The sequence below is a fragment of the Microcaecilia unicolor genome, chromosome 10, assembly GCF_901765095.1.
Source record: "Microcaecilia unicolor chromosome 10, aMicUni1.1, whole genome shotgun sequence".
NCBI lineage: Eukaryota > Metazoa > Chordata > Amphibia > Gymnophiona > Siphonopidae > Microcaecilia > Microcaecilia unicolor.
Window position 1 is genome coordinate 217047441 of NC_044040.1, and position 25733 is coordinate 217073173.

The window sequence follows — 25733 nt, forward strand, 5'->3', positions numbered from 1 at the left end:
CGCTTTCCCCATTATCTCAAGGCAGAAAGTCCAACTCTTTTTATCATCTCATCACATCACTGACATAACGGGTAGAAGACAGTGGTGTCAGCATGGTCAGGGGAAACCAAACAGCTGGACTGAATCCAGAACGAGAGACAGGCAGGCAGGCAAGGCTGTCAGCTGGAGGAACAGCATGACAGAGGAGAGAAAAAGATTAGGATAAAAATGAGGAAATGGAGGGATTGACATGACAGTGTGACTAAGCACAGTTGAGAAGAGGAGGAGGATGGACAAAGTGACATGGGGAGCAAGGGGTGAGACCAATCCATTGGGACGCTCTCAAATAAAGACATGACACAAGTGTAATGTGAACTGTTGGGACAAAATGGCCTCCTGCACTCAGAGCAAAAAAAAGACTTCACTGCCAACCAGCACTTCTAGAAGTGGGATAATCGAGGCCATTAAACACCAAGGCAAGGGAAACAGTGGTACCTGGAGAAAGACATAACCAGAGTGAACGAATATGCAAGGCCATAATCTCTAAAAGGTTGAAATGACAGCAAACCATAAGTACATAAGTAATGCCATACTGGGAAAAGACCAAAGGTCCATCGAGCCCAGCATCCTGTCCCCGACAGCGGCCAATCCAGGCCAAGGGCACCTAGCAAGCTTCCCAAACGTACAAACATTTTATACAAGTTATTCCCAAAATTGTGGATTTTTCCCAAGTCCATTTAGTAGCAGTTTATGGACTTGTCCTTTAGGAAACCGTCCAACCCCTTTTTACACTCTGCCAAGCTAACCACCTTCACTACGTTCTCCGGCAAAGAATTCCAGAGTTTAATTACGCGTTGGGTGAAGAAACATTTTCTCCGATTTGTTTTAAATTTACTACACTGTAGTTTCATCGCATGCCCCCTAGTCCTAGTATTTTTGGAAAGCGTGAACAGAAGCTTCACATCCACCTGTTCCACTCCACTCATTATTTTATATACCTCTATCATGTCTCCCCCTCAGCCGTCTCTTCTCCAAGCTGAAAAGCCCTAGCCTCCTTAGTCTTTCTTCATAGGGAAGTCGTCCCATCCCCCCGCTATCATTTTAGTCACCCTTCGCTGCACCTTTTCCAGTTCTACTATATCTTTGAGATGCAGCGACCAGAATTGAACACAATACTCAAGGTGCGGTCGCACCATGGAGCGATACAACGGCATTATAACATCCTCACACCTGTTTTCCATACCTTTCCTAATAATACCCAACATTCTATTCGCTTTCCTAGCCACAGCAGACCTTGGAAGCTACAGAAATAGAATTTAGGCAAAGCATGGGAGAAATACCAGGAAGGCAAGTGAACAGCACGGGCTGCAGAGACATACAGTGAGCAGCTGTACAGGAAAAGCAACACTAGGACAAAGGTCTAACACGTGTCAAGTGAACACATACCATGTACTCTATGTCTACTGTATTTAGGTGAATAAGAGAACGTTACACACACCTCACCGTTTGATTTTCTAACACACTAAACACAGATACGAGGTACTGAAGTTAGTGTTTTAAAATAGTCAATCTGAATTTATAGGATGTCAGAAAAAACACATACAAAGAGAACGAGTTATGGCGTAGTAGCCTAATGGTTAGTGAAGTGGCCCGAGAACCAGGGGAACTGGGTTCAATTCCCACTGCAGCTCCTCGTGACTCTGGGCAAGTCACTTAACCCTCCATTGCCCCTGGTACAAAATAAGTACCTGAATATATGTAAACCACTTTGAATGTAGTTGCAAAAACCTCAGAAAGGCGGTATATCAAGTCCCATTTCCCATTCCCCCTTTCCATTATGACATCACAATATAAGAAGTGAGCCAAGTATCGGGCAATCAAGCCATTGTGACATCACTGATGAGGTTGGCTCTTATTGGTGGAATGAGTGGAGGAGTAGCCTAGTGGTTAGTGCAGTGGACTTTGATCCTGGGGAACTGTATCGGGCAATCAAGCCATTGTGACATCACTGATGAGGTTGGCTCTTATTGGTGGAATGAGTGGAGGAGTAGCCTAGTGGTTAGTGCAGTGGACTTTGATCCTGGGGAACTGTATTGGGCAATCAAGCCATTGTGACATCACTGATGAGGTTGGCTCTTATTGGTGGAATGAGTGGAGGAGTAGCCTAGTGGTTAGTGCAGTGGACTTTGATCCTGGGGAACTGAGTTCGATTCCCACTGCAGCTCCTTGTGACTCTGGGAAGTCACCTAACCCTCCATTGCCCCTGGTACAAAATAAGTACCTGAATATATGTAAACCGCTTTGAATGTAACCATCCCCAACCCTCTCTCTAATTTTTGATGGCCCATATGTGCACAAAAAACATATTATGCGCAGTTTTCAGCCTTGACTGTGTGTGAAAATAAATAAAGCCTGCAAAACATTTTGTGTGGGCGCACACACGCAGAGCTTAGAGGGAACGCTGGTTGTGAGCGCAATCACAGCTTGTAGCATTTGAACACACAAACTGCTAACAGTTTTGCTCCATAGTTGCATTTTCTAAGAACCCTTAACACATGCAGAAAGTGGAGGCTCTTAGTTCGCAGCGTGACAAAATGGCGCATCTCCTCTTCCTCTATTTGCAAACTCACGCATGTCTGTTCAGGAACTCGGTGTGAAAACTGTATGCAGCTCTTTCTGCCTATGTGCACAGAATGGACAAACTCTGGCTGTTAAGAAGGCAGGGCAGGATTTTATTGCAACTGCTTTACAAATTAGTTCATGCGGTGGGAAAGAAAAAAAAAAGGCTAGCAAATCTGTTCAAGGGAGCTTAGCTTTAATCAGTGGAAAATACTCAAAAGCCTGTGTGGCAATAAAGCAAAGGGCTTAAATTTCACTGACTGGTGGTCTTGGGTTCAGCTGGCTTCTAAGCTCCAACAATGAAACAGCCTCTTTCCCCTACATCTGACATGGAGAAGCAGAATGTAACCACTTCCATTCTCAAACATTAAGATCCTCTACTCGTGCAGTTAAGATAACAGAAGCCCTCTGTTCCCCAACCTTATAAACCTTCTTCAAAGGCGTGACCACAAAGGAGGACTTTTCGAAATGCACGTGTGCCACCTTTGGTCACGAAGTGAAAGGGCAAAATGAGCCTAAAAGTGTGAAGACAACACAATTCACTGCACATCTTAGGCATAGTAGAGCATAGTAGAGGTCTTATGTTATCTTATTTTAAAAAGAACTGGGAAACTAACTCCTTCACAGCAACCAGAAAGCAATCATATTTCTACTCAGAAATACAACAGGCATCCTTAAACTGAGTGATCTGACTGACTCATTAATGCCCAGGTCTCAGAAAAAAAGAGCCACGCTGGCTTCAACCAAATGTCCATCGAGCCCAGCATCCTTTCCAATGGTCAATTTGAATCTCTTGAAAGAGCCCAGCACATCCCAGTGGGGAGGTCCAGTCCCTGTTGCACACTCACAGAAGAGATGAAAAACAGCAAAGCTTTGCCAATCTCATCTATACCTTCTGGCTGGCTTTTACCATCTTCTCTAGCAACAAATTCCAAGCTCAATCAGGTATCGATTAAAAACTACTAGTTCATGAAGGGTCCCTTAGTCTTAATGCTATTTGAAAGGATAACGAACATTTCCTGTTGTTCTGTTTCACATCTCTATCGTACCCCATTCTCAGTTAAGATTTTTCTTCTTCATTTGCATTTCTTTCCGCTTGTCCACAATTCATTTTCTTTACTATTTACAAGTCAGTCTCAAAGTCATCCTGCAATTCCTTCTTCTATTTTAACTACTGTGAATAATTTTGTGTCATCTGCAAATCTGATCATCCTACACGTTGCCCCCATCTGCAGACAAAGCAGCTTTTATAAACCGAGACTAATTCATTCAGTGTGGAATCTATTTAGCCCTTGTAATCTCACACCTAGCCTTCTTCTGAAATCCTAGATCTTCAACTGATACAAGATACGGCACTTAAACTGATCACGTAACCCTCTCCTACACTGGTTGCCCGTAGCTGCAAGGATCCGATTCAAAGTTTTGAGTTTAATTTATAAAATTGATGATTTAGGCCTACTGCTATCTAATCCCATATGCTCCCAACCAAAATCCCCTGGTAGTACTGTCATTTAGAATCATTAGGTGGGATAATATCCAGCCCTCCCGATGTATACCTTAAAACATAGCTGTTCAAAGAGACCTATGACAAAAACTAAAAGCCCAATATTATTCATTTATGAGTGGTTCAGGGATGTCTTGAATTGCAGGGAGTCCTGAAAAATATACCTGTACTTTAGATTATTTCTCCTTTGGGTTAATGTAACTTTCTTGAAGGTTCTGCTCTGTTACTTTCCTATTACCTAGGAATAATTATAAGCTGATGAGAAGTTATGCCAAATCAGAGGTATATCAAAAGTAAACAAATTAGAATATAAATGTGTTGTAACTCAGATCTATAAGGCATTTCATTATTCATCTCTCTCTACTGGAAAAATGGACCAGTCAGCCCAACTTGTTTCCTCTCACCAGTCCCCAGTTTACTGGGGTTGTGCATTCATTAGCTCGCATTCAGTTCATTAAATACACATCTTCTTATCGTCCCATCCCTCTCAAAAATACACCTAGATTCTTCTCGAGCCACAGCCTTCTGCCATACTGCTCCTTCTCTCTGAAGCTCGCTGCCTCTATGACTCCATCTCGAGTTCCAGGAGGTAGTTTAAATCTGCATTTTCCCAGGCCTTTTCATAAATTCCCTCACAACTAGTCATTTTTTCTGTCGCACCGGCAACCCCACCTCTTCTGTTCAGTGTACTTGCACTGTCACTAGATGTTTTGCTGCTGTTCTAGTCACTTGTCCCTACCCTTTTCTTTTCCCAACCTGTCTTTAGGTTTGTCTGCTAATGTCTGTGGAAAACGATGTGTACGTCTATACTAATTTTTGGTTACTGTAAATTGCTATGATAACAAATGAAGCCAAAATAAATAAAAAAAACAATTTAAAGTATATTAACCTAGGAATTAACACACATACAATCTATTTGTGCATGTTAAAAAGTTCTGTGTGTTAAAAAAATAGTTACTAAAACAAATGTGTAAAGCAAACTTATAAAAAAAAATTAAGAACAAAAGCAAATGAATTGAAAATGAAAATTCTTTTCTTGTGCACATCCCTACAATGCACAATCCCATGACTTTCTATTTCCTCAGGAGTCTTATACAAGTGTCTTGATCACGCTTTCTCAAAATGTGGACACACTTGTATTGACTAGCTTCCTTTACTTATAAATTTAAGTTTCCAAAACAATTCTAAGATTTACTAAACAGAGCTTCCCTTATAGGAAACCATTAAGCATCTCTCCTGTGTCTTAGGACAACACAGGAGAAATCAATACACAAAATGTACTGTATACGGTCTGAATTTATTTAGCACACAGTTTCTAGACCACATTATCCTAGGTCCTAGGCGGTCTGCAATTTAAAACATTCATAAAATAGAGCAAAAATAAAACACTAACCAAACACAAATATGCAGCATCCAGTATCCAGCATAATAAAATGTAACACCTTACACTGGTTAGTCAAAAGCCCGAGTATAAAGATTTGCCTTAAGACATTTACGAAAAGAAAGATAGTCAGTCATCATACGCAACTGCTCTGGCAGCCCAGTCCACAAATGAGCAGTCAAAATGGAGTAGCCTAATGGTAAGAACAGTAGATTGAAAAGTAGGGGGACCCTAGTTCAAATCCCGCTGCTGCTCCTTATGATTCTGGGCAAGTCCCTTAACCCTCCAATGCCTCAGGTACAAACTCAGATTTCGAGGCCTCCAGGGACAGCTGTCCCTGAGTGACCATCACTTCAGTAGCTTTTGGGCTTGAGGGAGGTACATAAGAAAATAAATGCACAACATTCAGTATTGTGTTATAAAGTGCCAAAAACCATAACAGAGCACCTGTCATCTCAGTCAGATTTAGCAGACACAGAGCAAGTGCTGAGATTGTTAAAAGGCACAGTGATAACATTCAGAACCCTAAAACGGAACTTACCGGGGAACGAATGAAGGCTTCATGAAATTTCTTAGGATTTATTCGTACAGCACCCTAGAAGAGTTATAAAAACAGCAAAGTGTAAATCCATGCAGAGGAGAACTGCTAAAAAGGTGTACTTTCAAATCAGTGGCTCAGAAGACAACCCAGGTTTTGCTCCTCGAGTTAGCCAAGGCTGGGGATACTAAGCAACAGCACTCACAAGCCTTGGGGTGAGCAGGGAGAGGAAGGTCCCAGACACCTGCAGGTTTCCAGAGGCTCATCATGTCACTGGCTGGACTAGACAAGGCTCTACAACGAGGGGAAAACTCCTGGGTTCACAACACCATTGCCTAATTTATGTTAATAAAATTTGCTACAGAGGTTTCCAATGCAAAAAAATTAATTAATAAAGGGAACCAAATCAATTTCACAAAAGCAGGAAATTAAGAACACAAAATAATTACGAGCAGAAATACAAACAAATGAATTAGACAAAATAATTTTTGAACAGAGGCAATATTGCTGCTCTGTAAGCTTCACTGTCAGGCTGTCTGTACACTTGAGAAATTGTAACAGCTTAAGGGAAGGGCACATGCTGATTTTCAGGCTGCATTTTATATGTTTTAAATTACACACAAATGCATTAGTGATATGTGACAGAATTACACCATGGATAACTAAACCATTTTGTAAGAGCCAGACAAAGCTCAGCATCTCTCCTAATATCAGGCCATCGGAAGTAAGAAAGCAGACACCTGGGAGAAAAACTGACTTGTCCAATGTATCTCAATCACTTGCAGAGCCAAGATTAGAACCCAGTGTCCGTGGTGACTTACAGTATCCTTTTGCAGGAAGAAAGGAGCTGAAAACACCGACCTAACAGCGCTCACAGACCTCATTTCCAGCCAGTCCCAACTAGTCCTATCAGGTTTTCAGGATATCCACAATGAATAGGAATTAGGTAAATTTGCCTACAGTGCATAAATATTCACTGTGGATATCCTGAAAATCCGGTAAGACTAGGTGTGTCCCGAGGACTGGGTTAGGGATGGCAGCTCTAACATAACCCAGCCAGACCACCTTTTCTTCTTTCCCAAAGTTTGCCTGGTTATTGTCTAATTTCAACAGTAGTGTATAAAATGCACCATTCAATAGCCCTGGCACCCTCACCCGTGGACAGAGTAAGGTTGAAACATACTTAAAAACATGGAAATATTCATCGCCAGCAGATGAGGGCCTTGAGGCTGGGTCATATCTTATGGGATAAGAACTTCCTAAGCTCATGGGAGCTCAACAAGACATTCTTAATGCAGATATTACCGAGGAAGAGGTCAGCTGGTGTATTCGAGACAGCCCGCTATATAAGTCACCCGGAATAGACGGATTCTCCTCAGAGTTTTACAAAATTTTAGTAGCGGAAGTGGCTTCTTGTTTGACAGTGGTCTTTAATGTTTTTGTTCAGATAATTGTGTTGTTAAAACCAGGAACAGATCCAAATAAGGCAGAATCCTATCGGCCGATATCTCTGCTGCCTTTCGAAACTAAATTGTTTGCAAAAATTATGGCTAACCGTCTCGCTCGGATTTTGCCCGACCAGGTAGCAGCCCCCCAGGTGGGTTTTGTGAGGGAACGTTCAGTAGCATGGAATTTAAGAAAGATCTTGTTATCGTTGGAGCAGTTACAACTTAGCTCCACTCCTTCATTGCTTGCCAGCTTTGATCGAGTCCATTGGAACTTCCTGTTTGCAACTTTAGAGGCAAATGGAATAGGTGGGGTTTTTCTGTCAGCTATAAAAGCTCTTTATCAGGATCCGGTAGGGGAGGTGTGGGTGAATGGGATGTCATCGGAGACATTTGAGACTGCGAGAGGTACAAGACAGGGCTGTCCCTTGTCTCCACTTCTTTTTGTTCTGGTGTTAGATCCTCTGATTCGGGATATCATGGGGGCGGAAGATGTGAAAGGTGTTTTGATAGGCACAGAACACTTCAAAATATCCGCTTTTGCGGATGACTTGTTGGTGATTCTGCGGGAGCCCCAAACATCTTTGCCAGCTATCCTAGAGCTCTTTGCTGAATTTGGGGATTTTTCAGGTTTCTGTCTTAATTTAGACAAATCAGAGGTTCAAACTACTCATGTTTCAGAGGTGATATGGAAACAACCGAATTGTCCATTTAAAAGAACTAGGACATCTTTCGTTTACTTAGGGATACAGCTACTGGGGAACCCTGAGCAACTGTACCAGCTAAAACGTTGCCAGACTTTTCTCTTTCACTAAGGAGCTTATTGAGAGGTGGGAAGGCTTACCGGTATCCTTGCTAGGACGTATAGCCCTGTTTAATATGACTGTTTTCCCCCAAGTGGCTATATTGCTTACAGATATTACTGTTGTATCTTGCTAAGAGGGATTTGAGAGTCTTGATGGGCTTGCTTTCTAGATTTTTTGGGGCGAAGAAAAGGCCACAGGTTCGTTTACAAAGCATGGTGGGTAATTGGAATAGAGGAGGCTTTGGCATTCTGGACGTAAAGCGCTACAATATGGCTTGTATGTTGAGACAATTAGATATTGGCTGCTTGGAACGGCATACTGCACACCGATCCAGATGGAAGCTGCTCGGTGTCACCCATTGCACTTACATTATGTCTTGCAGGCCTTGCCCTCAGCACTGCCGCTTCATCTTTGTGCAAGCGTTATAATTCGCCCCTTAAAGGCACTATGGGGAGACATGGTGCGACTCTGGTCTTTTGACCCTCACTGTAGTAGATTGTTACCTATTTGTGGGAATGGAGATTTCCTCCTGGGAACAGAAAATCCGCGCCTGTTGGCTTGTCGAGGCAAAGGGTTTCAATCAACACAAGACTTTTTGGATTCAAGGGGAAACATCAAGCCGCTGGAGCTATTAGATCTCGGCACGATAGAATGGGCAGATCGATTTGCATATAAACAGGTGTCCCATTATATAGCAACCTTGCCTCGGTCCTCTCTTGAGGTTAATGTGTCTACCAAATTCCACGAACTTTATGAAACAGCCACGAACGAAGCTATTCAATATCAATGCTTCACAAAAGATTATTGCAGCGCTGCCCCCAAAAGGAATTAGGCCTTCTTGCTCAGAGATGGTCGGAGGTCTTGCAGAAACCGATTACAACGAAGTTTTGGTGCGATGCATGAGCCAAACACCACGTGGGGCAAGTAGTGCAGAACTTAGAGAGTGTCAGGGTAGAGTGATTTTTAGGGCCTATACTTCAAGGTCAAGGTTGCATAAAATGGGCAGCGCAGACTTGCCTCAATGTGTTAGACGTAGAGGACCTATGAGTACTTTTTATCATGCTATCTGGGCCTGCCCAGCGATAAAAGCTTTTTAGTTAAAAGTGATTCGTTTTATGGAGAGAATTTTGGGGCAGAAGCAATTGGTTTTGCCGGAAAGTGTGCTGCTGGGAGTTGTAGCCCCTTTGGGGGTGGGTACTGTCCATCAAAACTTATTGGTTCATAAAGCATATCTAATAGGTAAAAAATGTATTTTAGGTAAATTGGATAAAACCGGAGGCTCCTTCTTAAAGGCAATGGCGCAATAGATTTCATGCATTACTTTTATTTGAGCTTCAAGATTCACACTTAAAATTTAATTTACAATGCCAATTTTACTTAACTTAGGAGAGAGTTATATCCACAACCTAGCGCACCGTGCCCGCAGCCTTATTCTTAACCAACTTGGTGCACTATCAGGTTCTGGATGAGGAGGGGTAGCTGATTGTTGGGATGGATTAGGATTCCCTCACTATAATTAGTTTTTAGGAGATATCGCATGGGGTGAGTTGGGGGGAGGGTTTATTGAATCTATTCCAATAGGCTCGTATAGGAGGTTTGGGGTTTCGTTAATAATAGGTGTACTTGTTCTGGATAGAGGAATAGCGGGTTAAGGAGGAGGGCGGGTTTGAGCAAGGGTTTCCCCTCCCCTTTTTACTGACAATGACCCTTGTGTTCAAAGGTTTCATCTGCTTGGTTGTTAGTAACTATTTCTTGTCTGGAATGGTAGGATGTGATTTAACTGTTGGAATCTTTCAACAAAATTCCTAGGAATCTTTTTGGAGGGTGGGGTGATTTAGGTGGTTGAGTGGGGGGGGGGGGAATGTTAAAATAAACATTAGTTGGGATATGGTTATTGCTTACTCTTGTTCAGCCTGCTCGACCTACCTCATCTCAACTTAATGTACTCTGTGCTCGTTAGATGTTCACTTTGTTATATTATTAATAAAAATTACTAAACTAAACCTGAAAGGGGAGGGGTTGTGAGATTGGGTGGAGGGGGGGGGGGGGAGAAAAACTTTTTTGATGTTCCGCTTATCTTATTAGCACTTGGAAAGTTTGTTCACAACTTATTGTATATTGAGCGTGTTGTGTTGATTGTTCATTTGGTTGGATCATCAATAAAAATTGTTGAAACATAAAACATGGAAACCATTGTTAAAAGTGCACCTGCTCTGCCATCTCTTAAACAACGTTCATTTATTGACCAAATTAACACCCACCCCCTCCTCCTCCTTCAGGCAGGAACTCAGCCTGACAATTCTGCACAGGACCCAGCACAAAGGTCCCTAGGGAAGGATGTAACTAGAGCTTTCTACCAGCAAATTCTGAAGCTGGCATCCCCATCTGGCAGGGAGCGAGCAGCACCAAACTGGCATCCCGGGAATGAACATGACATCGCGGCACATGCCTGTACTTGAAAGTTTTATTGCTTCCACATCTTCTTCAACAAGCTATTACCAGAGATAACATTTCTATTAAGAAGCAGATGGTCCTGTGCAACACTTCTTTGAAAACCTTATTTACAACTCTGCACATTTCACGCTGTGATATCATATCTGGAACCAGCTACTCTCCCCATCTGTACGAACAACTGTTCTTATGAGCGCTGGGAAGCGAGAGGGTTTTCAGGAGAGGACACCAAGTGCCTAGCTAGAGTCTCATGAAGTCACACAAATAATGATAACTTACACAATTTGATGGCTAGCAAATGCTGCGCTCTCTTTGCCAATTTCACATCAAGAGAACATGTCACTGGGAAGCAAGAAAGCATTAAACTAATCAGCCACCTTGCAGCCACTGGATTCTCAGCAGCAGACCCAGAGATTTTCCTCGGGCACCTAGCTTCAGATATTTATCAGGCCACGCCTCAGATGAGGTACTGCTTGCTTTTACTCCAGACAGAGAAACAGCACATCAGTTTCCTGTCCTTTGCTAGCAAAAGCAAGAGCAGTGAACAGCATAGTCAGACAATCACTGTCAGGACACCCATCATATTCGGAGAATCCAAAACCAAAAACTCTTTTAAAGCAGGGAATCAGCCCTCATGCTCCTGTCAAACAGCACCTGCTGGACTTCAAATCCCTGATTCGAAGTACGCAAAAGCTCTGTGAAGAACAAGATGAGGAGATCAAAAGTGAGAATAATTCACAGAACGGACTTGTGAATACGAGTTCAAATCCCTCCTCAGATCTGTCTACATGAACAATACAGCATCTTTGTTAGATGTGACCCAATGCCTCAACAGCAGCAGAACTGCAGGTCACGACTAAGAGACTTTTTGGCAAAGTCAGAAGCAGCAGCTCTAAACTGCAGCTCTGAGCTGTCCTATAAAATTTTATTAAAACACGCTGGAGGAAGGGAATCTAATGTCTGAAGGACGGGTGGTAGGTTTGGTCCAAGTCTCTTCCTCAACAAGGCAGGCAGTGATCTCATGCCTCACCGAGTTGATACACTGCAGCTCTCGGTGGGAGGGCGTGGGGCAGAGAGAGCCAAATACAACAGAGGGTCAACTCTCAAAGGAGACCCTAACTCCTGCAGTGAAGGACCTTGCATAGTCATGACATGCCATCTGAGACTAAAAACTGAAAAAAAAAACAAATCACAAGGGCTGGAAAAAGTGAAAAGCGGCTTAAAACAAGTGAAGAACAAGCAAGGGTTTGGAAAATGAGCTTCGGTGCTCAGGTTTTCAAGATATCCACAATGAATATGTACGAGATAGATTTCCATACCAAGAAAGAAGTGCATACAAATCTCTCTCATGCATAGTCATTGTTGATTTCCTGAAAAAACAACTGGCCGGTTGTGCTTCAAGGACTGAGCTGAGAACCACTGATGTTCACCACCACATCCAGGACAAAATCCATGAGCCACATGACAAATGTCAAACAAGAAAGAGACTTCGGACTTATCATCTCAGATGATCTCATGATCATCATCTACTGTAATAAACAATGATGACAGTAGGGTCAGGTGCAGAAGTAAAGGTGATGTCAGCAGGAAAAGGAGACATATTGTATTAGTATAGGTCACCTGTAAGGTCTCACCTTGAGCACCATCTTCGGGACACTAAGGGCAACCCGGAATTACCACCAGCCCAACGCAACCTCCGCCCGCAGTTCCACCTCCAGTGCACACCATTTCCAACGCAAACAAAAATATTTTTACCCCAGCGCTAAGCTGACGGTGATCAGGCTGTGCCGTGCTTTGCCTGGTTACCGCCGGGTTACCGCAGGAGCCCTTACCGTCCCCTCAATGGGTAGTGGTAAGTGCTACTCGCCACATGGCCATGTTACTAGATACGATTAAATTGTTTTCTAAATATCACCAAAAGACTCCTGGGTTGTAGTTCTGGCTCTACAATCTTTTACAGAAGGCAGATCATTTCACTTCTGTGAAACCCGGCTCACACTAAAGATATTTGTGTCCAAGACAATAATTCCAGAACAAAATACCAAGACAACCTCGTCTAAAGACTTGAACTGCTTTAATATTCAACCTTAACACTTCTTTTTTTAATCTCTTTCTCATTTAGAACATACAATGAAAGATCAAAAAATTAACTCATAGAGCGTGTGTACAGAGCAGATTTTTAAGCACCTGGATCAGTTCTCCTCGTTTCAGTCCTTCCGATACATCCGATTTTGACATATAGGTTTCAAATACAGTCCTCTTCCTTCCTCTGCTGCATTTACGACGATTCTTTTTTTTATCGCTGGCTGGTGAGCTGGCAGCATGAGTTACACCTGTAAACAGGAGCCAACAATCATATTCACTTCCAAACAGCAGGAGCGTTTTTAGCTCACGGTAGAATCAGCTGGCGGTAAACGCAGCTTAGTAAAAGATCCCCTTAATTTCAATTGCATTTCCATTCCCTTTACACCCCAGTCATTTCAAGGAGGATTACAACAAGAACAAGATAAAACACATTCAGGTACTATAGACAGAGAATAGCGAGCAGAAGCAAAGCGTGCAGGGAACTAGAGAGGCATTAGTGGAAGCTGGAGAGAGGGATCAGGCCACAGGGACTGTAACAATATCATCTGTGCTGGATGGCTAAATCTCATTTGACTATGCAGAAGATTTTCTTTTCTAGGTGAGGCAAACCTTTTGCCTGGTGATCTCATTTTTTTAGGGGCATAAGAGAAGCTCCTTTGTCAGGTGAAACAGCCATAAACATTAGATTAAAAAACAAACAAACCAGACCCATTCCAAGTGGGATAAAGATCATACATCTTTATCTCGCTATGAACTTTCTCCTCTATATTCATCATCAAAATAAGGAGAACAAGGCCAAAGCTTATTCACTGTAACAGATCTTCCTTTACTATAACATCAGTTTTCCCATTTAAATACACAGGAACACAAAGAAAAATTCACCACCACGTGTAAAACTGTACGAGAACAGGGGATTCTACTGTAGGGAAGCACATTACACCAGATCAGCAGGGAGATTAAAGTCCAAATTAATGACAGGGTGATGGGCTCGATGGACCCTTGGTCTGTCCCAGCATGGCGATGCTTATGTACTTATGTACCTCGTGGGGCTTCCAGATGTCTTGCATTCACTCCATAGTCGGAATTGGTCCAAGTTTCAAGCTGGGATTCCGAAAGCTGCCTCTTTCTCTCGTAGCTGGGTGGTGGTCTGGCCGATTCAGAATTGTTTCGCATCCTTGCGAAACCTCTCTTGTTGCCACCTAAAACAACAGACACATTTTAAAAAGTGCATAACCAAACATTCACCTCCAGCATCTACAGCATTCTTGTATACTTTACAAAAATCCTTCCCAGAATCTTTATGCTTCATAAGTTAGACAGAGTAAAGCAGGATTCCAAGTGTGGAATCCTTACTGGACCTGGAGGTTACCTGTGAAAGAGGGAACCCACAAATGGCTCAGTCTTCATTGTCTGGTGGCCTATAGTAGCCAAGACCAAAGACAGTAGAGCTTGGCCTTTGAAGCAGGCCGTAACGCTTGCGCTACACAGAAGGGCCAAATCTCTCTCCTCTGATGACAACTCATGGGCAAGCCAAATGCAGTAGTGAATGTTGCCAGATGGAGCTGCTTTTTCTACCATGCAAGGACACTGGAGCACGTGCACAGGTGTAAGAGCATGTGTGCACAGCTGTACGTGTCTACACACACAACAAAACAAGGACTAGGTCAGCATTTAGGAACTCGGACTTGCAAATGACTGCCCCATATTTCACATTCCTTTCTTGTTACATTTCCTTCAAAACCGCCTTAAGAAGGGACCAATGTGGCATGGAAAGCTCGCATACAAAATCATTTTTGCATAAATTTTATAATGGTTCAATAAAGGTATTATTTAGTCTGCAAAGTGACAAAAAACAATTCCTTAAGATGCATTAAAGTGTCATCCCTGGGGATAACAGTACTGCGAAGGGTGGGGCTCAGATTCAGGTCTCCTGTCCCTTGCTGCAAATGTGATGAAACTAAAGATGGTATTGGGAGATGTTCTCAGAGCTGATATTCCTGGGCTTCTGGTTCCGGCAGACATGAGAGTGAGTGGAAGACAGAGGAACTCCCAGAAGCCAGCGTTAGGAGCTCTTAATGTGCCCCCGAATGGTGAAACTGTTAGTCCTAGTATGCTGAAGACTATGAGAGGAAATGCTAGCAAATCTATAAAGATTTATACCCTGAGTCCAAAGGTCTGAGGACACAACTGGAGTCTCCTCCCAGCAGCAACAGCCCCTGGCCCGGAGGGGTAATCTCCATCAAAATGGTGACCTCTCTCATCAATTCTTCCCTTTACCCACACCATACACCCCTCTTCATCATACTTCGTGTCATACATAACAAAAGGAAGTGTGTTTTTAATTAATATGGCTACTCCTCTATCTTTACAGCCTCCTGGAGAATAATAAGCCTCTCCCCAACAGCTTCATTTCAATTTGTCTATGCATTCTTTCTTAAAATACCCTAGAACGTTTTTTCATTTAATTGGGTTTATTGTTTATCGTTTATTTATTTTCTATACCATTTCTTGTTGCATACACAAATCAGAACGGTTTACATCTTAAATAGTAAAATATCCAAATTTAAAAACATATAGGAAGTCCATTTGTGGGACAGGAAAGCACAGCAAACTAAAAGCATCCATTCTAAGAAATAAAAACATCAATAAACAATCCATTCATAACAAATTTTATAAGCAGACAAATGAGTTCTTACTGAACAATCATATTGGCTATGTTGCATTTTTTTTATCCCAGATTACTTTCAAATGTATTCTGAAATAGATGTGTTTTTAAAAGTTTACAAAATTTAACATACGACTCTTCCATAGACATTCCAGGAGGCAAATTTAAGCTGATCTAATGGCATAGGACCAAATTATCAGGTATGACAACTCTATGTACCTCCCACATGGGATTCTGACTTTATAGACATCCGTTTCATTCTGGGTCTAAACATTCCCAAATACCCCTCTCGTCAAGAAACCTGCATCCTTCCCCCCCCCCCCTCCAACCAGCCCCCATCCCACACATCTTCCCCAACTGCAAAAATTACAATCAAATCTACGCATTTCCCCCCAACACCATTACCCTGAAGAAACACACACATCTCATAAGTACACAATCACCCACAGTTAAAGGTCACAAGAGTGATGGGCAATGTCGCCATACATAATCTCCAGCTGTGGCCTCACCAAGCGACTAAGTATTTAATTTAAAAAGCATGAGCGTCTCAGAAATATTCCATGTAACAGTTTGAGGCCAGTAGTGCAAATAGGTATCCGGGATATAACCACTGATGTGGTTTGCCTTCAAACATGCTGGCCTTTGTTGTCCTTATGTCCTCGTACGTCCATAAAGACCACTGAAGATCTAGCACTCCTCAGCTCCACTGCACCTTGGCCAGTGGACTCTGGAGTGGGCTCAGTGTCTGAATGAGAGATTCACTCATTGCTGTAAGATTGTGCATCACTGGACCAATTGGAGCACTGTGTCCGCTGTGAAGCATTCTTTACAGGCCTCGGGGTTTCTTCAGATGCGGATGTTCCCCTTCTAAGCCTAGCTTGCAAAGGTGGCCACTTGCCTAAGTTGCATAAGACTGCCAAGCCAGTAGATAACTGAGCATGTGATGCCGATGTTTCTTCTAGAGAGACTCCAAGGGTTTATTACCTGCACTGACTGTAAGCGTCATATGGGTGAGGTACCAAAGGTCCACCTGGAGGCCTTTCTGCTGGAGGTCCTTCTTATATGTCCACAATTCTATTCACCATCACATTGTCTGGAAGATCTGGGAAAACTCCCATGTCCAAGTCATCATATTTTACGCAGAATGATAACGCCGTAGTTTTACCACCAGTGCACGTGCAGGCAGATTCAGGCCTACTTCACAATATGCTCGCTCAATTTCATATGGAGAGCCTGCAGAAGATACTACTACTACTACTTAACATTTCTAGAGCGCTACTAGGTTTACGCAGCACTGTACAATTTAACAAAGAGAGACAGTCCCTGCTCAAAGAGCTTACAATCTAATAGACAAGTGAACGATCGGTCTGATAGGGGCAGTCAAATTGGGGCAGTCTGGATTCACTGAACGGTAAGGGTTAGGTGCTGAACGCAGCATTGAAGAGGTGGGCTTTAAGCAAAGACTTGAAGACGGGCAGGGAGGGGGGTTGGCGTAAGGACTCAGGAAGGTTGTTCCAAGCATAGGGTGAGGCGAGGCAGAATGAGCGGAGCCTGGAGTTGGCGGTGGTGGAGAAGGGTACTGAGAGGAGGGATTTATCCTGTGAACGGAGGTTACGGGCGGGAACGTAAGGGGAGATGAGGGTAGAAAGATAGTGAGGGGCAGCAGACTGAGTGCATTTGTAGGTAAGAAGGAGAAGCTTGAATTGAATGCGGTATCTGATCGGAAGCCAGTGAAGTGACCTGAGGAGAGGGGTGATATTACGAGTTACCCTCTCGGCCTTCTGGGACTCCCAATATTTGGATATTCGATCTCCTAATCTCTAGGTCTTCAACTTTATCTTGTAGATCCTCCACTCGTTGCTGTACTTGTAACTGTTCCATTCTATCCTCCGCTGCATCCTCTTCTAGTTGTAAGAGGCGCACCTTCACCACGTCTATCCGGGTGTTAATGGCTTCAAAAACTTCCTCCAGCTTAGCCCCTACCAGATCTGCAAGTGCTGCCTTAGAACTTTTTATGGGGCTTATATTCAGCTCCCATCTCGAAAGGTTCGAAGCATTTTACCATACAAGACGTCAGTAACAGTAAACTAGGACAAAAGCTAACAACGGTAATCTAATGAAATATGTTGGTCTGATCTAATAAATATGACAGCACATGATTCTTGAATAATACAGTGTTTATAGCTTTGTGAAACCGAGCATAGCAGGTACTGTTAAGCACAGATGTTGCCAGGAAATTCCAGATCCTGACAGCTTGATGCTGGAAAAGAAACTCTCAAAGCTGAATCCCTTATAGGATGGGATTCTCTGCCATCCACCCTCCAAAGGGTCTACAGGTGATTCTGATAGATCCAAAACCAATTAAGTCCCTGTTGGGCTTTCAGAAGGCTTTAGCGCCTGTGGTGGGCCTTTGAAACTTTTGCCGCATACATATCTTTGATCAAGGCTGTTGGCTTCGGTTTCAACTGCTTCGGCATTATATGGGTACAACATTAACTGCCTAGTCCAAAGCAAATCCAAGTTAAAAGGACTGAGTGGGTCCGCTTGGTTGCTGGGGATCAGAGAGCTCTGCTAAGCATGTCTGCGTCCTGAATGAGCGCTCACCGGAAGTCCGCAAATGAATTCCTTACTACTGATGTGTAAAATAAAAAAGGAACTTCCCCCGCCCCTATTGGTACAGTCGTCTGCAAAGACTCCCACTCTGCACCCAGCCTTGATACCTTACGCCAAGCCTGTTGTGTTGGCCAACAGCATGGCAAATGAAGGAGTTCAGCTGTCATCTCTCCCACATACACGCAGAAACATAACCTCACTCTCTGGCTAAAGACCCAACAACTGAGTTTGCACCTGGCTTTGACCACACGGAGTTTCAACTTCAAGATGGCTCTCACTTGTAGAAAAGCCACCTTTCAACTACCGCCACTGCTCTTGGAGTCCTAGATGTGCTACGGTTCTTTGATGAATTGCACTAGTGCATCTGGAAGATAAGAGGCATCTGCTGAGCAATTTGTTTGTTTCCTGGCACAAAATAAGTGAAGATAAGCTAGTTCCTTGCAATTCACATCAAATTACTTACTAAGTGAGATATTTTTAGAATGGTACCTGCCACAGGATGATCTCCCTGCCTCAGGGAAAATAGCCATGGCCAAATCAAACAGCTCGATGGTGACAGAAAAAAGGGGCCAGACTGGAGCTCAGCCCAAAGCAGGACTATCGAGTGCGGTAAAAAAAAAAAAAACAAAGAAGAAAGTGGGGAAAACAAACTAAAAACTATAAAGGAAGGTAGAGGAAACTTTTTCCAAAGAAAACAAAAATCAGGTATAAAAACCCCGAAGGAAAGGCACAAATACAAAAAAAAAAAACAATGCTCGCACACCATACGCTGTGAGAAGAGCGGGACAATTGTGTTCTCTCCTCACTGCGGATGAGAAGAGACCGATGGTCTCGCAGTGGGTGGGAAGGCACTCGCGCATGTGCTCTTAAAGCTGCATTCGTTTAAGCTCTGATGACATCACCCACACGTGAAAATATGGCCTGCTTGTCCTCGAGAACCCAACTCCGCCAGCTGAAGTGGAGGAGGGCTGCCAGAGCCCCACCAGCTAAACTTCAAAACAGAAAATGGGATGTAGTGAGGACGATTCGGAGCGAGGCAGTGTATTGAAGGAAGGGAAGTGTGGTTTCACCTCCCGGCTCTCCTTTTACCGCATACAGTTCAAGCTTCTCCTACTAACCTACAAATGCACTCGATCTGCAGCCCCTCATTACCTCTCTACCCTCATCTCCCCTTACGTTCCTACCCGTAACCTCCGCTCTCAAGACAAATCCCTCCTTTCAGTACCCTTCTCCACCACCGCCAACTCCAGGCTCCGCCCTTTCTGCCTCGCTTCACCCCATGCTTGGAACAAACTCCCTGAGCCCATACGCCAGGCCCCCTCCCTGCCCATCTTCAAATCATTACTCAAAGCCCACCTCTCCAATGTCACCTTCGGCACCTAACCACTTTACCTCTATTCAGGAAATCCTGACTGCCCCAAATTGACATTTCGTCCTTTAGATTGTAAGCTCCTTCGAGCAGGGACTGTCTTTCTTTGTTAAACTGTACAGCGCTGCGTAACCCTGGTAGCACTCTAGAAAAGTTAAGTAGTAGTAGTAGTTTTACCCAGCTTGAAGATAAGGAGGCAGTGGTAGAGGAGATGCTGCTACAACAGTTAAAAAATGGATTGACTGGGTAGGAAGGAAAATCTGGTTATTTTTTTACCTTTAGAATAAGTGGCCTCCATCCATTAAAGTGTCCTTCATTTCCACAAGAAGCAATATTGTGAAATAACGGTCAGTTAGAAATTTCTGGAGCTTTAGAGCGCAGACGCTGATGTCACAGAAACATTGCATCACCAAGATTGTGACCTCATTGCCATAGTGGAACAGGAAATTTGCTCTTACTGCCAAATCAAAAGAATTTTGTCCTGTTTAATTAGCAGCATTAGCAGTTCACAAGGGCTGTACGGAAGACCTCACCAGCTGATGATACTGTGGATGTGGAGAAAGTACCCAAAGAGCGGAAGGAACCTGACAGGCCAAGGGGCAAAGGGGGCAGGGGACCCATCACTGGAACACACACGGCAATGCTTCTTGTCCCAACTTCTCCCAGGAACAGGATGGGAGAGGGTGAGTCTAGTACAGATGGAAGAGGAGGCGCATTCTGCTCCCTAATCCAGTTCCCCTCACAGATAGGTGAGAGGCTGGAGCAGACAGCAAAGTCAAATTTACTTTGTGTCTGCATATTTCTGATTCTGCTTTGGGGTCTGTTGTCTGCATATAATAATATAGTAAATGACGGCAGATAAAGACCTGAACGGTCCATCCAGTCTGCACAGCAAAGTGAGGGATTCCGCTAGCATGTAACTTCTCTCTAGGGATCTGTTTAACTTATCATTCTGTTTTCCTGTTGAGAGGCATTTTGGTGTCTTACAGACCTGCAATATATTTGCACTGCTGTCTCTTCGTACAGGGCATTTCAGGTCTGGCAGGACAGGTTATGGCATAGTGTGTTGCTTTCAATACACATTAACACCTCTTAATAGAAAGCAGGTCATAAGCGAGACAGATAAAACAGGGCTAACAGAATCCTTTGAATGGAACCGTTTAAGGGAGCTTTAGAAACCAGTTGCTCTTGTTTACTAAGGCAGCAGAGTGCTTTTAAGACTGGGTATCGGTCTTCTACTTGTACGGTGTCAATATAAGGACTTGTGAAATTGGATTTGCATTGTATTAATGCAAGTATATGTTTTATTTGTATGTTTTTACCCTATTTATTTTAAATAGATAGAAATAAGGGCGAGTCAGAAAAGGTGCAGGAAAAATGATCTCAGCTAAGATAGGAGTGAATAACATAGAAAGAGAGAAAAATGTGGGCAGATAAAGTCCATACGGCCTATCCAGTCTGCCCATCCATGCCATCTACTCTCCCTATCACTCCCTTAGATGCCCCATGGACTTGTCCCAACCTCTCTTGAATTCAAATACTGTTTTCGTCTCATCCATTTCCGTTGGGAGGCCATTCAACAGGTTCACCACCCTTTCTGTGAAGAAATATTTCTTCAGGTTATATAAGTGAACACACCAAAAACATGTAGATAGTGGATAAGTCACATTACAAATGTACTTCAGATTGTAAAACATAAACACAAAGCTCATGACATCTCTTAGAAATCCTTTGCCTTACTACCAATACATATATTTTTTTAAATAAATTTTTCTTTATATTTTCTCTAAAAAGGCGGAAAAAAAGACCTCAGTTGGCTGTGACTGTCTTACCTAATGAAAACAACAGGTAAACCTGGAGTCAGGTAGACAATTAGAACGCAAAAAAAACAGCTCACAGTTCTCCATCACTGGTCTTAAAAAAGCTCCAAGAACATTTTTTATTCAAAATATAAACGTGAAATCTTCTTAGAGCTTCTAAACAAAAATGAATATACACTTTCTTAAATCTTCTTAAGCAGAAATACAAGTTATATAAGAACACTAGTAAAAAAAACAAACCCGTTTCTGATGCAAATGAAACGGGGGCTAGCAAGATTTTCTTCAGAGTGTGCATGTGGGAGTGTGTCTGTGTCCCTGCCCTCTGCCCTCTCTCCCTCCCCCTTGGAGTGCAGTCCTTCAGTGTTGTTTCCTGCTGTTCTGTGTTTTTGTTACAGAGAGAGTGAGGGCATCTCTCTCCCCTCCCCCCTCTGAGTCCTTCACTGTTTCCTGGGATTTCGTGCTGTGCTGTTTTCCTTCACTCATGGGGAAACCGGATATCTCTGGCGCTTCACACTTCCGGCTGGAGGCTTCAGTGGTGCCTTTTATATATATAGAAGATAAGTGTTGCCATACTGGAGACAGACCGAAGGTCCATCAAGCCTAGTATCCTATTTCCAACTATGGCCAATCCAAGTACCTGGTAAGATCCCAAAACAGTCAAATAAATTTTATGCTGTTTAACCTAGAAATTAGCAGTGGATTTTCCCCAAATCCATCTTAATAACAGCTTATGAAGTTATCTTTTAGGAAATTATCTAAACCTTTTTAAACCCTGCTGAGCTAACTGCTTTTATCACATTCTCCAGCAACGAATTCCAGACTTTAATTAAGCGTTGAGTGAAGAAACGATATGATGTGTATATTTCTGACATTAAAATAAAACAGTAGAACAATCATATATAACATGATAAATGCCAGCAGAGTAGAAATAATACATCATAATATGCAGCCTGGAGGAATATTCATATAACACAAAGTATATCAGCACAATACAATGAAACATTTTAATAACATTTTTCCCATCAGCCCTTCTGCAATATCACTTAGAAAAGATGGTAGCACTGTCACTCCTGCCTCTTCAAAGTACACCCTGGGGGGGGGAGGGGGAGTGCAGCTAGACACCAGTGAAGTTTTTATGTTTGGGGGGGGGGGGGGTCACAACAGGGATTTCTTTTTAAGTCAGGGGCTGAGAGGAGGTAGAGAGAACCTTTTTCTTTAATGTCCCCCTTCCTCTCAGTGCATGAGTCAATTACAGGAATGAGGACATTTTACAATGAGCTGCAGCAGTAAAGATGCAAAATCTTTGAACACCTTAATAAACAGGTCTCTTACTGTTCAAGAGAAAAGATCTGATAAATAAAAACATAAACTTTCTTGTTTACTGCTTTTGTATTCCACATATAAATAAATGCATTGCTGAAGTCACAGCTCATGAATTGTGGTGCAGACTCCATCCCATTTTGATTGCCTCTCTCTAAGCTGGCTCTAGCTTATCTCTACTCATTTGGTGGTCCAGCCTCCAGAACTGAATACAGTATCTAGGTGAGGTCTCAATAATTGCTACCTTTTCCTTCCTCCTAATTGTGCCTCTCCTTACGCATTCTAGCTCCCACCTGGTCATGCTTTTGTTGCACGGATATTATCAAACATGACCCCCAAGGTGTCTCTCCTGGTTGGGATTATGTATTGCTATTCACCAGTATCTCAAGCCAACGGTGTGCTGCTTCCTCCGATTGCTCCACCTCACCTTCTCTTGTATCCTCTTAATTACCGAGTATTAAATTACTCCTTGAGCTTTCTTAGACTGCATCATTTACTTATTTATTAGGATTTATTTAAAAACTAGTAAAAAAGGCCCGTTTCTGACAAAAATGAAACGGACGCTAGCAAGGTTTTCCTCAGTGTGTATTATTGAGAGAGTGACTGTTTGTGAGAGAGAGAGTGAATGTGCGAGTGTGTGTGTGTGTGAGAGAGAGTGAGTCTAGGAGCGAGTGTGTCTGTGAGAGAGAGAGAGAGAGTTTGTGTGTGTGTGTGCGAGTGAGAGAGAGTCTGGGTGCGAGTGTGTCTGTGAGAGAGAGTGTATGTGTGAGAATGAGAGTGTGTGCAAGTGCGTATGTGAGACACAGTGTGAGAGAGAGAGTGTGTTTCACACAAATACAGTGTGTGCGAGACACAGACTCTCTGTGAGACTGAGTGTATGAGACCAAGAGAGTGTGTGAGTGACTGTGTGACACATAGAGAGTGAATGTGATACAGTGTGAGACAGAGTGTGTGAGAAACAGTGTGAGAGAGTGAGAGAAAGACATTGACTGTGAGAGACAGAGAGAGAGTGTGTGTGACAGAGATACCTCCCCCCCACTCTCTGGTGTCAGGCCCCCCCTCCCTCCCTCTGGTGTCTGAGCGTTACTGTGCAGGACGCTGAGCTCTGGCTGTGCTTCAAGGAACTGACCAATCCTATTTAATAGAATTCATCTCCAACATTCTGAAGCCGAGAAACCTCGTGTGGTTGGTCACTTCTGCTTGTGACGAACCCGGAAGTACGTGATGTCAATTCAGGAGATGGATACAGAGAGCAGGAATGCCTCAGCCATGCAGTCAGCTTCAGAATGTTGGAGGTGCCTTTTATTATATAGGATATTGTGTATACTCCCATGGGGATTTCCACTCTGTTGCACATCTTAGCATCACCTGCAAAGGGCAAACCCATCCTTCTACAGAGCTGTGAATACCACAAGGTCTATGTAAAACAAGCAATTTGTTCTCAATCTATACTTACAAGTATTATCTAGTATTTACAAGATCGAAGGTGGTAACACAATTGTGGAAGAATCCATAGCACTGATCTTTCATGCCTAGTCTTCCCAGCCGGATTGGGGTTTACCCCACAATTCAACAATATTTCTGCACACATTGCTTTCTGACACCTTCACATAGAAGGTAAGTATAATCTCTTTAAAAGGATAAAAAGCCCCTACCCCAAACCAAACTACATTTTATCTCGCACGTCCTTCACTCCTCTGATCAGCAGAGGTGCAGGAGCTGATAGCTGAATGAAGGTGATTCAGAGATGGGATGCTGATTTATGCAATATCTTGAGAGAAAGAATGAACAAGATAAAAAGACGAGTTTTCTTCAGGGGAGCAGAAGGACACGTACTGTCCGAGACAAAATGGGAAATGTCTGGGCTCATGGGTAAGAGAGGTGCAGAAGAGCACCCACACGCCCAGGGGAGAGAGATAGAAAGACCAGTAGGGACAGAACTTGAGACCAGGTAGTAGAGGGGGTCCTAGAGGGTAATCCTCGATTGGAGAGAAAGGTCATACCCTAGCTGACCCATCAGAACATAGATAGTAGGAATAATAAGGAAATGACAGTCAAAGGCGGTTAATAAATCCAAATAAACACACTGGGTATTTTCCAGAATAATCAGCTTAGTTGGTATAATAGTAAGAGACAACAGCTCACCTTGAATTTGGTCTGAAAGCAAATAACTGAGGTTCAGAGAATTTGGCAAAAAATGATCCTTAGTAAACTTGCCAGATAAGAATTCATCTTTTTCCAGGTTACAGACACCCACGTTCTTTTTTTTCTGTTTGAATTTCATGCACTCCTGTTCATTTCGCTCACTTGACCCAAATGGTTTTTGAAAATCTGATTCCTTCTTTGTACAATTAAACACAACTCTACCACCAGAAGCATCAGCTACAATTATCAGCCCATGTTTTTTAGACATAACTGATTCTTCTTCCAAATCAAAGTTGCCTGCTTGGTTAATGCCGAGGTCTCTTCTTTTCTGCTGATGGTTATTAGACAGAGCAGGGATTTTTCTGATAACATCACTATGTTCTTTTCTCTTCTCAGCTCCCAGAAATGCAGGCTTCTCAGGTTGAGCTGCCTTCTTAGGTGAGAACCCTGGAGCATATAACTCACTTCTCTCCAGATCTTCCTTCATGGACCCTCTCAAGGCATAACCACTCTCTAAACCAGGGTCCTCGACACTGCCTTCATCTAGATGCATTATCTCAGCAATGTGATTTAAAAGTTTTTGAATCGAGGACTATGGTGCTGCTGCACAAGTCTAGCATATGCATTCTTCTGGGGAGGCATCAGTTTACTCTGCCCATCTCTCATATACTCCTGGTGATCCATGGCCCACGTATGCTAATCACACTTTAGCGGGGGGAAAAGAGAGAGACAGGAAAAATTGTTACTCTCTCAACAATTAGGACAGAGTGCCGTACATTTTCCAAGAACTGTAAAGACATTATCTTGCTTTCTGCAAGAGAGTGAAGGCTTGGTTATTTGAGGGGTGTGGAAAACTGGAACTGTATTGTATGGATTGTATAATTGTAATATATTTTAGACAGTGGTGGGATAGAGCGCGAGGGTTGAGATGGATGGAATATTAAAGTGTATATATTTTAATTGTAACCTGCCTCGGACTAATTAGTGAGGTGC

At 43.0% G+C, this 25733-nt stretch overlaps 1 protein-coding gene across 1 annotated transcript in view; it reads right to left on the reverse strand.

Annotated features, from left to right (window-relative positions):
- DIS3L2 (DIS3 like 3'-5' exoribonuclease 2) overlaps positions 1 to 25733 on the reverse strand; it is a 226787-nt gene that overhangs the window by 199715 nt on the left and 1339 nt on the right. The window contains 5 exon segments of the mRNA XM_030216582.1: positions 6025 to 6078; positions 12911 to 13056; positions 13849 to 14007; positions 24741 to 25319; positions 25322 to 25445. Of these exon segments, the coding sequence (XP_030072442.1) occupies positions 6025 to 6078; positions 12911 to 13056; positions 13849 to 14007; positions 24741 to 25319; positions 25322 to 25424 (1041 nt within the window). The 5' untranslated portion in view covers positions 25425 to 25445.